Raw genomic sequence first — 12,028 nt, forward strand, 5'->3', positions numbered from 1 at the left:
CAAATTGTGACTGATTTTAAGTGCAGCCAGTTTGTTAGCGTCCTCAGCAGAAACCACTTGCTCTTCAAGCCAGACACACTTCAGTCAGGACAACCTAGAAAAATGACAAAGGGAGGACTAAATGCTAAGTGAAAGGCGGCGAAGCTCATTGAAAAAACAAAAAGCATCAGGACATCTTATGGAGAATGCTGCTGCTCTGTATTTTCTCTTTAAGATGTATTTTGTCAAAATGGGACTTTGTAAAGTCAAACAGTCCCTTTCTTTTGGCCGCTCTTTTCAAAAGGTCACAGCTTGCGAACTTTGGTTCATCAAAAAGCAAATCACACTTTTATAAAAGCAATTGTTGAGAGTTTGTATGTGGAATGATTAAGTAACGAAAACGTTGAACTGAGAATCCTCTCCTTTGGCTCAGCTTGTTCAGAAAGGAAAGGCGCCACTTGTTGCTTTGTATTCTGAGAGAATATTACCATGATTGCTTTTGGTGTGGGCCAAAGAAACAAAAAACAAACAAACATTGTTTTGTAAGAGTGGACAACTACCTAAAGGAGAAATGTGAAATTGCATCAGCAAAGGCCACTGATATTTCCTTCTGGATATATATCACCATCTAGAATATTAATTGACCACAGAGCAGAAAAGGCCTCAGGTGAAACAAAGTAAAAAAATATATGTATGTATTTTGATAAACATTTTCAGAGTGGAGAATGTCGAAGTGAATCGTCTCTCGTCACCCTGCTTGGCTTCGGCTCTCAGTGAATTCCACAACTCAAGCTGAGTTTGCTGCTCTTAGCCGACAAAAAGAGAGACTGGGCATGCGTTTAATGCATTCAGCAGGATTTGTTGACACACTGAAATATTATGCGGGTGCAGCACTATTCGCTTCATTTTTTATTTTTTTTTGCTTTTTCTTTGGTTAGGTCTACACATTTTTTTATTTTTAAACTGCAACTTACAGAGAATATTTTACGGTGCAAAATATGGATCACTGACTATCAAAAGCTCTCATCCAGAAGCGGGAGGCCAGGAGCGCAGAGACATCAAATAAACATGAGATAAAGTTTCTCCCAGTTGAGAATGAAGTGGTTTACATTTGCACATTTTAGGAATCTTTTACAATGTAGATGTGGTTATTTGACCAGAGCAGGGCTGAGACAGAGGTCTTTTAGCTGAGGCTGTTCCTTATAATCTCCTGCCTTCTGTCTCATCGTCCCCTGGCTTGCTGGCACTGATGCTTTCCGGGTGAGTATTTCATCCCTCTCTGTCTCCCTCCCTCTGTCATAATCACTGCTCTTTATGATCGGTTTGCCCTCTCTGCCCTTTCAAGATGCGGCATGTAATGAGGGCTCTGGAGGACTGCGTGAGTGGGCTATTTAGCCATTCAGACAAGATCAGCTCACACATCCCACGCTCTTTAGCTCCACTCCTCACCAACACCGCTCAGCTGAGCGTGGTGATTGTTTGTCTCGCTCGCAAGGTCACGCCGTTTCACACAGCCCAAGCAGCCCAGACATTCAAAATTCATGTCCCTTTCTTTCTTTCTTTCTTTCTTTCCTTTTTAAAAGTGTCTGCTCAGTACATGCGAGGCCGCCCGTATGACCCATCCGGCGCCAAAATGCATTAATCTGCAAAACATCTTAATTCTGAAATGCAGATCTACTTGCAACGACAGTGTATCATCACAACAAGGCAGTGGGGAAGAAAGCACATTATCTCGTATTGCCTCAAGCTCTTATCTTGCTTTGCAGCTGTACCGCCGATGTTTCAAGGCCAAAGTCTCACAGACACGTCTGGAAAACCTCGGCGCTGATTACTTTTTTTTCCAGCCAAGCTGAATGTGATCACAACAAGCAGGATCCATGAAAGGGGTTAAGATTTGAGGACAGGGAAAAGCTGCTGCGGGCTTGTAAACAACAATGGCTGTTAGTGCGCATGCTTAAATAGCAGCTTTTAATTTGAACTGGACAACAGTTAATAATGGATGGAAAATCAAAGGCTGGCTCTCAGCAGGGCCGACGTGGGACTCATTTTCAGCTCTGGAGTTTAATGAATCAGACCAGCCCACTGTGGTTCATCATCTGTTATCTTTCTATTATCCCATTTGTAGCTCACTCCAGAATCTTCCAGCAAGCAACTTTGACTTTAGTGAACAACTAGCCGATGGTCAGTTGACACAAAAGTGGAATTACATCATCAAATACCTTGGGGAATTATTTTGATGATATACAAGGTGAGATATTTTGAAGCGATCAATCTATCTGTCTAATTCTCAGTTTTCAAGATTCCAATCGACACAAAGTTTGTGTTTTGTTTTTGTTTTTGTTTTTAAATCATGAATTTACTCATGATTTCTGAAGGGAAATATTTTTGTTAATGTCACTTCATTTATCTTAAAAAGAAAGCAGGCCAGTTGATAATTGGCATGGCACATTATTATTATAATGTTGAAATAATGGTTCAATGGTTCAAACTCTGTCCCTCCGTCAGTGTCCTACTGCAACTTTACAGAACTACAAACTGCCACCAGTGATGAGAAGCTGGTTCATGATCGTGTGCTGTGTGTATCATTGTAAATGAGGCGGCACCTTCGATGGTTTTCCCTACAAACAGTGCATGAATGGATGGTTTAGAAGGAGCTCTGAGGAGTAGGTGAGCTTAAATGGTGCTATTTTAAGTAAGTCCATTCAGCATCATTGCTAAAACAGTCACAGTCAGCCGCTTCAAATAAAATCCTCCAAAAGCTCCTCAGCAATAAATAAACAGCATGGTTGCTGACATGCATCCAAACAAACCTAACCAAACATTATATGCAAAGCCTATATTTCCATTTATTCTCACTAAGCAGATTATGAACATAATTCATGTCACACATAAGTAATTCTCTAATCCACTTAATGTTTTAAGTCCTTTATTTTCTGTAAATCAACAAATCCTCTTGTTGTGGGCATTTTCTTAAAAGGATTTCACCACCTTTTGAAGTGGAACACATTTTCTTGCCCATGAGAAAAGTAATAGTGACATCAAGAGCAAGATTCCCATCAATCAGTCTCCTACACCATACAGTTTTATATTCAAGCTAAACTCTAAGTTATTGCAGTTACCAACAACACAGTTGCCCATACAAAGGTCTATGAAGCTGTCGCAGTCACTGGCTGCCTGAGCCAAAATCGGCAAAGGAACCATTTTTGTGGTTCCTGAATTTTTGTGAGGTGGATTCTACAGTCCTACAACTTCATGAAGAGACAAAGTGTTAGTTTTTGCAGTTTTGGGAATCTTTTCTATTCAAAATGCCAGACATAACGGAAAATTAATCTCCCAGGTGGTGATCACAATGAGATTTTCCACTGCTCCTGTTGAATCAGATCTGAAAAGTATAGACCTAATGATGTATCCTGATGATACAATTCAGCAGCAGTCAACATACGGGACAAAGGGGATCTAAGCCTGTACAGATAAGACACTCCTCGATGTTGGACTACCCAGTCCCAGCAGTACTTAGTGGTAAGTGGTAAGTAGTAAGATTTTTTTTTTACTTTTAACATTTCCTTCGTAACATTTGAAGTGTGATTTCTCTTATCTCCTCTCTCTTGAATTGCATCTGATTTATCCCCCCCCCCCCCAAAAAAAAAGAAAGAAAAAAAAAGTACCTACCCTATTTCTTCACGCACAGTCTTGCGACATTCTATGTTTCCTAGTGAACACGGCATTTCTCTCACAAACACATTTTACTCTGGGTCGGATGAAAGAAACAGAAACACCGCGAACTCCACTAAACCTAGTTATATAATCATGTGACAAGCAGCAGGCACCGAAAACGTTTAGAGGCGTGTGTGTATGACGAGAAGGAAACGAAATTCATGTTGCGGACGTGCGTGGCTCGCTTCCTGGCTAAGCACCGCCCATTGCCGCCGCTCGACCTATGGCGGCTCGTTGTTGGCGGCCACGCGCTCAGGACGTGGCCGCGCCCCCCTACTCGTGGACTTCCGTGTCAACATGGCGGCATCCATGGCATCACAAGCTGCTGCGAGAGGACTGAGGACAGCCACCTCAAAGAACTTGTTTCTGGACAAACTCAAGGTACTTTCGGGCGTCGTGTCACCGCGAAGACCATTCGCTTGACGTGACTGTTTCTGCCCGCCCGTGTGTGTCGTCGCTGCACCGTGGAGCCGTGAAATGGTTGCGACGTATCCAGCAGGTCAGCGTGTGTCCGTCCAGGGACCTTTTGCATAAAGTCGAGTGCGGATTTAACGGTGTCGTAAAAGCCAGTAATCGTGGCGCGTTTGAAGAAAACGGAAGCAAAAACTTGACATTGTACACGACCGTATCGGAATGGCGAACTTCCGTAATGCACGAGTTTAATACTTTAACCTTCACTGCATGTTTCTGTGTGTTTTTGCGTCAATCTTTCACGACGACACGCACAGCAGGGGACATATTCGAGGATACGTTTCTGAACATTGCCTGCAGGGCGACACGTGTCAGCTCAAAGTTCTTGACTCCATCCCCCCATTTCCCCATCCCCCCTTTCAGATAAGATCAGATGGAGAGGGTTCACCTTTGCACTTTGCTCCCCTGGCAGTGTCAGGATTCACGTGAAACACTGAACAAAATGTGCCTCATGGTGAAGTAAGCAAGTAGGGTGGCCGCGGGCGTATGTGCTATCACTCCTTTTGCAAACAGAAATTAGAATTGAGTGAAGTAGCACAGGACACAAGTTAAGAAAGTCAACCAGTCAACCCCATCCCTCATCTACACACCCCCTCCAAACACACACACACACACACACACACACACACACACACCGCTGTATTGATCAGCCCCTGCTTGCATGAAGATGTGAGAGAGAGCAGGATAACTTAGCTTGTGTAACTTAAAGGGACCTTGCTTTGGTTGGTCCCTATAATTAGTTTTACTGGTTGATGTAAAATGTATGTTTGTATACAATGTACAGGCCTTGCAAAACAAGTTTTTTTTTTTTTTTTTTCCCCTCACTCAGCCTGAAGAGGCTGTTTTGGCTCTCTTTCCTCCTACCTACCCTACTGAGCAAATGTTCTTGAATGATGGAGTTATACAGGCAAACACAAATCCACACTGCAGGCTCTGGAAATCCAGATGCATTGTTTTTCACTTATTTATTGGATGTTGTTACAAATATGTGTTTTTAGATTTAAACTTTTTTGTTACTATCAGTGCGTATCACTTTTGGGTTGTTTGAAATGTTAAATCCTGGATTGTTAGGTCCTGTCAGGAAAACGGGAGCCGAAGCCTGTTGATAGAATAAACATTGATACTATAAACAGCTGGACTGTTTTCGTTATGTTGCTTGGATGCATTTTGTCCTGCTGCATTTGAAAGGACATGGTTTAAACTCTGAAGGACAAATCTGTTTTTGTGTATTTGTTACATGAGCTCAGTGGTTTCCATCATAAATTGCTTTTCATAGAGTAGTTGCATGGACTTTTGAACAGAAATGAAGTGGTGGCTTCTCTTACGTGAAGTGGAAACTTTGAAAGCAAGTTGTGTTCTTTGCCAGAGAGTGCATGGCATTTTGCCCTAGAAAGACTTAGCTGCAGACTATCTTAAAATCCATAATGGTTGGAAAAAAATGTTCCATCAGTTGGTCAATTTCCTCTGCTGCACACTGAAACAGACCTCTTTAATGCAGCTTGCACACACCAAGTCTTTTGCACTGTGACGCTTTAATGCAGCATTAAAGTTTATTGCCCCTCTCTAATAGGTTGACAAATCAATCCACATTGTTTGGAGGACGTCCAGAGTCTTGTCACTATTGTCGTCTGCAAAAACTTAAGCACCTCTCGCAGGTGCTGCAGTTCAGCATTCCTGTCCCTCCACGCGGCTTCCCTCTTTTACTCCCTCCTCACCTCCCCAGGCCCAGTTTTAAGAGTAATGATGAGATATTTTCTCTGTTCTGATGCACAGTATCAGAGGCTGAGCTGATTGGCAGCCCAGTATCTCCACAATAGACTCACATCTGCACCGACGACGTGTCAGCTGAGGTGGAGAATTCAATTTGTGATGATTTGTCAGCCACAACGCAGGGGACATCACAATATCCAGGTGGTTAGAGTCCAGGATGCTCTTAAAGACGGAGTCGGATGTCGAGGTTTTTTTTCCCCTCCCCTCCATCTCTTGCCCCTCACTTTCTCTCGCTCTCTCTCATAAATCACATCTACCGAATTCTTGTCTGCGCAGCGAGATAATCCTCAGGCTGTTTTTCACTGTCGCTGCACAGCGGTGAATCTGTAAACGTTTTTTTTTTTTGTGTGTGTGTGCGCGCGCCTGTGTGTGTAAGGTGTGCCTGCTTAGTAATAAGCCGGCAGTGTCGGAGCGCAGCGTGGTTTGAAGGGAAATGCTTGGAGAAGAGGTGGCTCGTTGAGACTGGATTCTGAATATTTTACAGGGGGGGTGAGGGGGGGATTGGGCTGCGGGGGTGGGGGGCTCTGCCTGCACCGGCTTCTTCTGCTGGATCTTCAAACAACGGGCGGCTTCCCCATCTGTCTCAGCGAGAACACATTTACATTTCCTCCCCGCGAGGGACACTGCGGGATGAAGTTAGCTCTAACTGGATTTGAATATCACTTCACCAAGGTTAATAGCCATTTCTGTTGCCGGCGAGCTGCTTAGGCACTTTCAATAATTTAGAAGGGCTGCAGTCATTAGGGGACGTCGGTAGCCTGTGAAAACCGGGGAAGGCAGTGAGTCGGTGTTGCGCGTGTGTCAGCTGGCCGTTGTTTGGGTAATGGGGGGAGAACTGCGGGAGTGAGTCTGGAAATTAGTCGTGAAAATGGCGCGGGCGGAAGGCTGGGAGGCTGTAATTCGTTAGACCGGAGCGACGTGCTCGAAAATTATGATCCGCCGTCATGCAACCTTATTCATCATCTTTGAAACCGGAACTTGAAACACACAAGTTTGATGGGGAGTTCATAATTGAATTTGCCTGGGGCTGCCGCCGTGCACTTACTTTTTGGGGGGGGCAGGGCGGGTGGGGAGGTGGGTGAGGCGTGAACTTTAAGAGGGTCACAGTCACAACCTGATGATGATCAAGTTCTCTGCAAAGTTGTGCAGTCGTGCGCACGCCGTTGCCAGAGCGACACCCGACGCTTCTCACAAAATCTGAAGCTATCACTTAAGATAATAAAACTGTTGTTGTGTGCGCCTTCGCCAGTAAACTGCTGGAAAAAACATATGAAAAAGACGAGCCGCTTACAAGTTTTAAATTAGGAAAACATGCATGTTGCCATGGCGATGATCGTTGAAACACTTAATTTTATACAGCACCGATGCCGTTTGGCTCTAGGTTTGCCGCTAATGTGGACCCTGGAGAGTTCGAGTCGACGATGCAGATACTGAGGGGGAAAAAAGAGATAATCATTATTTCCTTTTTTTTTTTTTTTCCCTTGTCCGGTCCGGCCATAATGACAAGCAGAAGTGTCTCTGAATGTCTATGATGGCTGACAGATTTTATTCTCAGAGGTAGATCTTGAGAGTGTGAGCCACGTGGGTGGTTTCAGGAGCTACCTCTTTAGTGGTTTTATTATAATGTTCTTGGTGACATTCTGGCCATGACCGGACTGAGGGGGATAGATAGGGAGGTGAGTAGAGGGGAAATGAGTGTGTGGGGGGGGAGGGGGAGGGGGGATGATGAGATGATGAGGGGATAGAGAGAGAGGAGTAGAGGAGGCAACTGGCAACAATATACAATTGTGTTAAGAGAGAACAAAACAGATCGTAAATATGCATAGCTAATTGTCAGATAGTACATATATACCCATACAAACATACATGCGAGTTCATTCAGTGATGTTAATAATAATAGCGATGATAATAATAGCAACGTTAATAGTAATAATAATAATAATAATAGTAATAATAATAATAATAATAATAATGTTGATAGTAATAATAACGATGATAATAATCTACTCATGGATCAATAAGACAATAAGCTATGCAATAGTGTACAACAGTGTACCCGCGCTTGTGAATATTTGTGTGTGTGTGCGTGTGTGCGGGTGTATGTGTATATTTGCATGTGTGTATACTTGTGTGTATGTGCATGTTTGCATCTGTGTATACGTGTGTGTGTGTGTGTGTGTGTGTGTGTGTGTGTATGGATGTGGTGGTGTGTGTATGGATGTGGTGGTGTGTGTACCTGAATGTAGGGGTGGGTGTGTTTAAGTACGTCACTGGAAGTAGGCTGCCAATTAGTCAAATAATCATTATTTCCATTCTAGCGACGCGGCATTATGAAACAAAATCCACGTCACTGCAGCTCATAGACTGATGTTAACCTGACATAGCTGCCTTGAAAATATAGTTTGCCAATTATTTCAACAGAGCTCATTTTAATGCCCTCTAAAAACATTCAATTTTCCTTCCATTCCTTTTAACCGTCACAGTGACTTTCCATCCCTAAAGTGGCTGATTACTAACCTCGGCCACTGTCCTCTTCATGGGTGGTGGCCGTCTGGGTCCAAGGCCCCGAGCGTGGGCGGATGACACATTGAATATCAATAATTGCAGTTCGACTGGTTTCTGTGTGATAATTATATCCACATTTGGCATGTTTATATTCAGATTTGTCAATGTTTTGCAGCCCGAATGTATGAGAGTGTTTCGTTTTGAATTTGATGCTGTATAAGACTTTGCAAAGTCATTGCCGGTGAGACGACACAACAGATAACATCAAGGCTTTAATATTACTTTCTTCATCTCAGGTCATTTGCTTGTTGTCCATCATTAAAAAAAAGTATTTAGCTTAACAGATTTCCATCATACTGTGCAAGCCAAGTTAAATAATCGCACAGGGTCCAGGTTTAGCACAGTTGCAAATACTTTATTGCCTCCCCTTCCACTTTGTTGTCTAATCCTTAAGACTCCACAGCTTTGAACATGATTCCATACACCTTCTCTTAATAACTATGCTAATTACTGAAATCCCTATCTGCAGAGACACAACAGTCGTTTTTTCACCCTCTCCGAGGCCTGTCTGCAGGAGATTAGACGTGCCCTGTCTACCTGCCAATGATGCAAATCGTACTGATCTTAATCCTGGAGCCATGCTCTACCGCTCCCACGTCTGCATCTGTACTCCTCCTGTATTACTATCGCTCTCTCTTTTCGCTCCCGTATTCCCAGCTGATGGGTTCCATTCCCCATGCCATTCCTTAAACGTAAACACAAACACAGCGTTTGATGGGCCGAGGGCAAAACAGCTGCCTGCGAGTGTGGAAACGCTGAGGTTAGGAACGAACACGGGCAGGAGGCCTCGAGGGCGACCAAAGACGAGATTTGCGGATGTAATGAAGGAGGACTTGAAGTTAGTCGGTTTGATAGAAGAGGATGCGGTGGGTGGGGTTAGATGGAGGCATGTGATTGGCTGTGGCCAGTGGCCAGTGGCCACCCCTGTAGAGGACAGACAGAAGAAGAAGTAGAGCAGCAGTTTACATGTTAGTGTTTCATGCAACTTTAAAGCTCCAGCAAGTCAACCTCATGATATTGTGTTTCTTGCTTAAACAACAAAAATAAACCAGAGTTTCCTTTCATCGGCTGACTAGTGGGACAGATTCATAGAGTTGATCAACTGGAGACGATGCGAGAAAAAACACCTTTGCTTGATGTAATTGGTGGTTGGCAAATTTGTGAATATTAAATAAGATTATGTGGCTCCAGGCTACTAAGTCTTTAGCTACTTAGTAGCAAAACAAAACAAAAAAAACAGAAGGCTCCTTAGTTTACATCTGCTTTGGAAATACAACGGTTTCATGTAGAAGCTGCCATATTTGTGTTCAACCAAATGGCAAAATGCTTTGAAGCCTTTGTTTCTGCCATTACTTCCAGTACAAGTCTGTCAGGATGAAAAGATGAACTCTGGTCATGAGGTGCTGCGGACCTTTTTATTTTCAAATGAAAGGAGGAAACACTCCAGCGTTGGCCCACTAATGCTCCGTGAGGCGTTTTTGTGCCACACGGCCGCCTTTAAGTGAAAACTTGCCCCTGCTTCACGCTGGCCTGTTTATGCAGAAAATTCAAATCAACTCTGCTCCTCTGCGTCCCCATTTTTCACACTGTGTGTCACCTCTCTCGCTGCCTACCACACTGCATGTCTAATTGCAAGACAGCTCATATTTATGGTGCTCGGCTAAGTAGCTGCCACTTCATCTGCAGAAAAACATTTCTGTTGCAATCAGTGGAGCGATAATCTGGGAAGCTGCTCCGAGAGTTGCTCCCCTCTGATTCAATCTCGGCTGTCACGGAACTGGACACTATAACCCCCCCGCCCCCCCTTTGAATTCTTCCCGGGTGAATGGCTAAATGGATTGCAAAAAAAGGAAAAGAAAGATTGAGTTCATAACCTGAATGGGAACAAATCAATTACACAGAATTGGTGAACTGGCAATCTGTTAATTTCTTAAACATTTTATATTGCCCCTGAAGGAGCATTCTGGTTAATTAACTCTGCAGTCATTTGTCGCCACTAATAAGGGAGTGTCATTTCAAAGGGGTGAGGTTCTGGCCATGACGAGTAATGAGGATTTTAACCTCACCAGACATCTGGGGATACCGCTGCATAATGTTCAATGCCCCCGTTAGACTGCGTTTTAAGCCTATTGTTGTTAAAAAAAAAAAAAAAAAAGTACTAGTATTGCCGATAAATAAAAATATTTGTAATGTTATTTTAGATGCAGGCTCCTCAAGCAGGATAAAGGAGTTTTATTAGATTTTCATTTCAAACACAATCAAGTTCAATCACATTTACTTTTTCTGGAAATCTAATAACCGCAGCAAAACACCAAACTTTTTCTTTCTTCAACTATAAGATGTCAGAACGCCAGTGGGTTATAATAAAATATTTTAAATAAAATTGAGGCAAAATGGTATATTGCATCGTCATGAATAAACCGTCTTGGAGCTGCAGTTTGGTGGGAAAAAAACAAGCTGTCTCTTTTTAGCAACCAAAACAGTGATTGTCCTGATGTCAGTCTGGAATGAAATGATGCGTCGTCGTGCCAGACAATTATCTAATCTCCAACCAGTTTAATTAAAACACAGGAACAAGTAATAGTGCAATCTTTAAAAACTGTACTAGACAATCCACTCAGAACAGCAGTTCTAGATGCAGTGATTTCACTGAGCGTGGACACATCCTGCGCTGCTTCCTGACGCCACACACTTGAGGAGCAGTTGGGGGGAAAATAGTCGCCTGCCTTTAAAGCTTTGGATCAGGCGTCGCGTCCTTGATTGTTTTGGAGGACAGATCAGGCTCACAATTGAGCTTTATTCTCTTGTGTGTGTGGACACCTTGAGACAGATTAACCTTTTCATCCAAATCCACTCATCTTCCTTTGTGGACAGTAAAATGACTTTAATGTAAAAAGTGCTACTATTTAATGTAGAAAGTGTAGTTCACACTGTCTTTGTTCGTTCATGCGACAGAACCATCATCTTTTCTGGTGATGGTTATTTTTTCTTTGTATCCAAATCAAGGCAGTTCATTCACGGTTGGAAGTTTCAGTAAAACAAGAAAAAAAAAAGTCATCAAAACAATATCTAGCGGTCAATTGAAGGAGAGTCACAGTCGGGAGGATGTTGAGGTTCTCCAACAGGATTTCAGAGGCGTCTTTGAACGTCCGGGTGATTGGAGCTTCCCTTCCTCGACTTGAAGGAGTGTCATCCAGGCCACATCAATACAGATTTGCAAGTTCCTTTTGTTATAAATGTGCTTTGTTCTCTTTCGTTTAACAAAAAAAAACTAATGAACATTTAAAAAGTTACATAAGTTACATAAAATTAAAACTTAAGTTTTAATTTTATCAATAAATTAATTAGTTCATTCAGTTTTCTCTGGGTTACTCTGACCTGCGAGTTCATTGGCTGCTGCAGAAGACATTGGTATGGATTCTTGGTGGACACCGCTTTATCCTGACCGGCTTTAGTGCGAGGCAGTTTAACCACAGCAATGCATAATGATTTGCTGCTCATTAGATTCTAATATGGCTGCAAAAACAAA

The 12,028-nt window shown here is 42.9% G+C and overlaps 1 protein-coding gene across 1 annotated transcript in view; it reads left to right on the forward strand.

The window, feature by feature from the left end:
* The first annotated feature begins 3,936 nt into the window (after nucleotides 1-3,936).
* suclg2 (succinate-CoA ligase GDP-forming subunit beta) overlaps nucleotides 3,937-12,028 on the forward strand; it is a 74,057-nt gene continuing 65,965 nt past the window's right edge. Inside the window, exon 1 of the mRNA XM_076014229.1 lies at nucleotides 3,937-4,074. Coding sequence (XP_075870344.1) covers nucleotides 3,991-4,074 — 84 coding nt within the window. The 5' untranslated portion in view covers nucleotides 3,937-3,990. The remainder of the gene's footprint in view (nucleotides 4,075-12,028) is intronic.

This window comes from Nelusetta ayraudi, unplaced genomic scaffold (assembly GCF_046127955.1).
Source record: "Nelusetta ayraudi isolate G7.1 ecotype Tasmania unplaced genomic scaffold, CSIRO-AGI_Nayr_v1 ptg000168l, whole genome shotgun sequence".
Classification (NCBI taxonomy): Eukaryota; Metazoa; Chordata; class Actinopteri; order Tetraodontiformes; family Monacanthidae; genus Nelusetta; species Nelusetta ayraudi.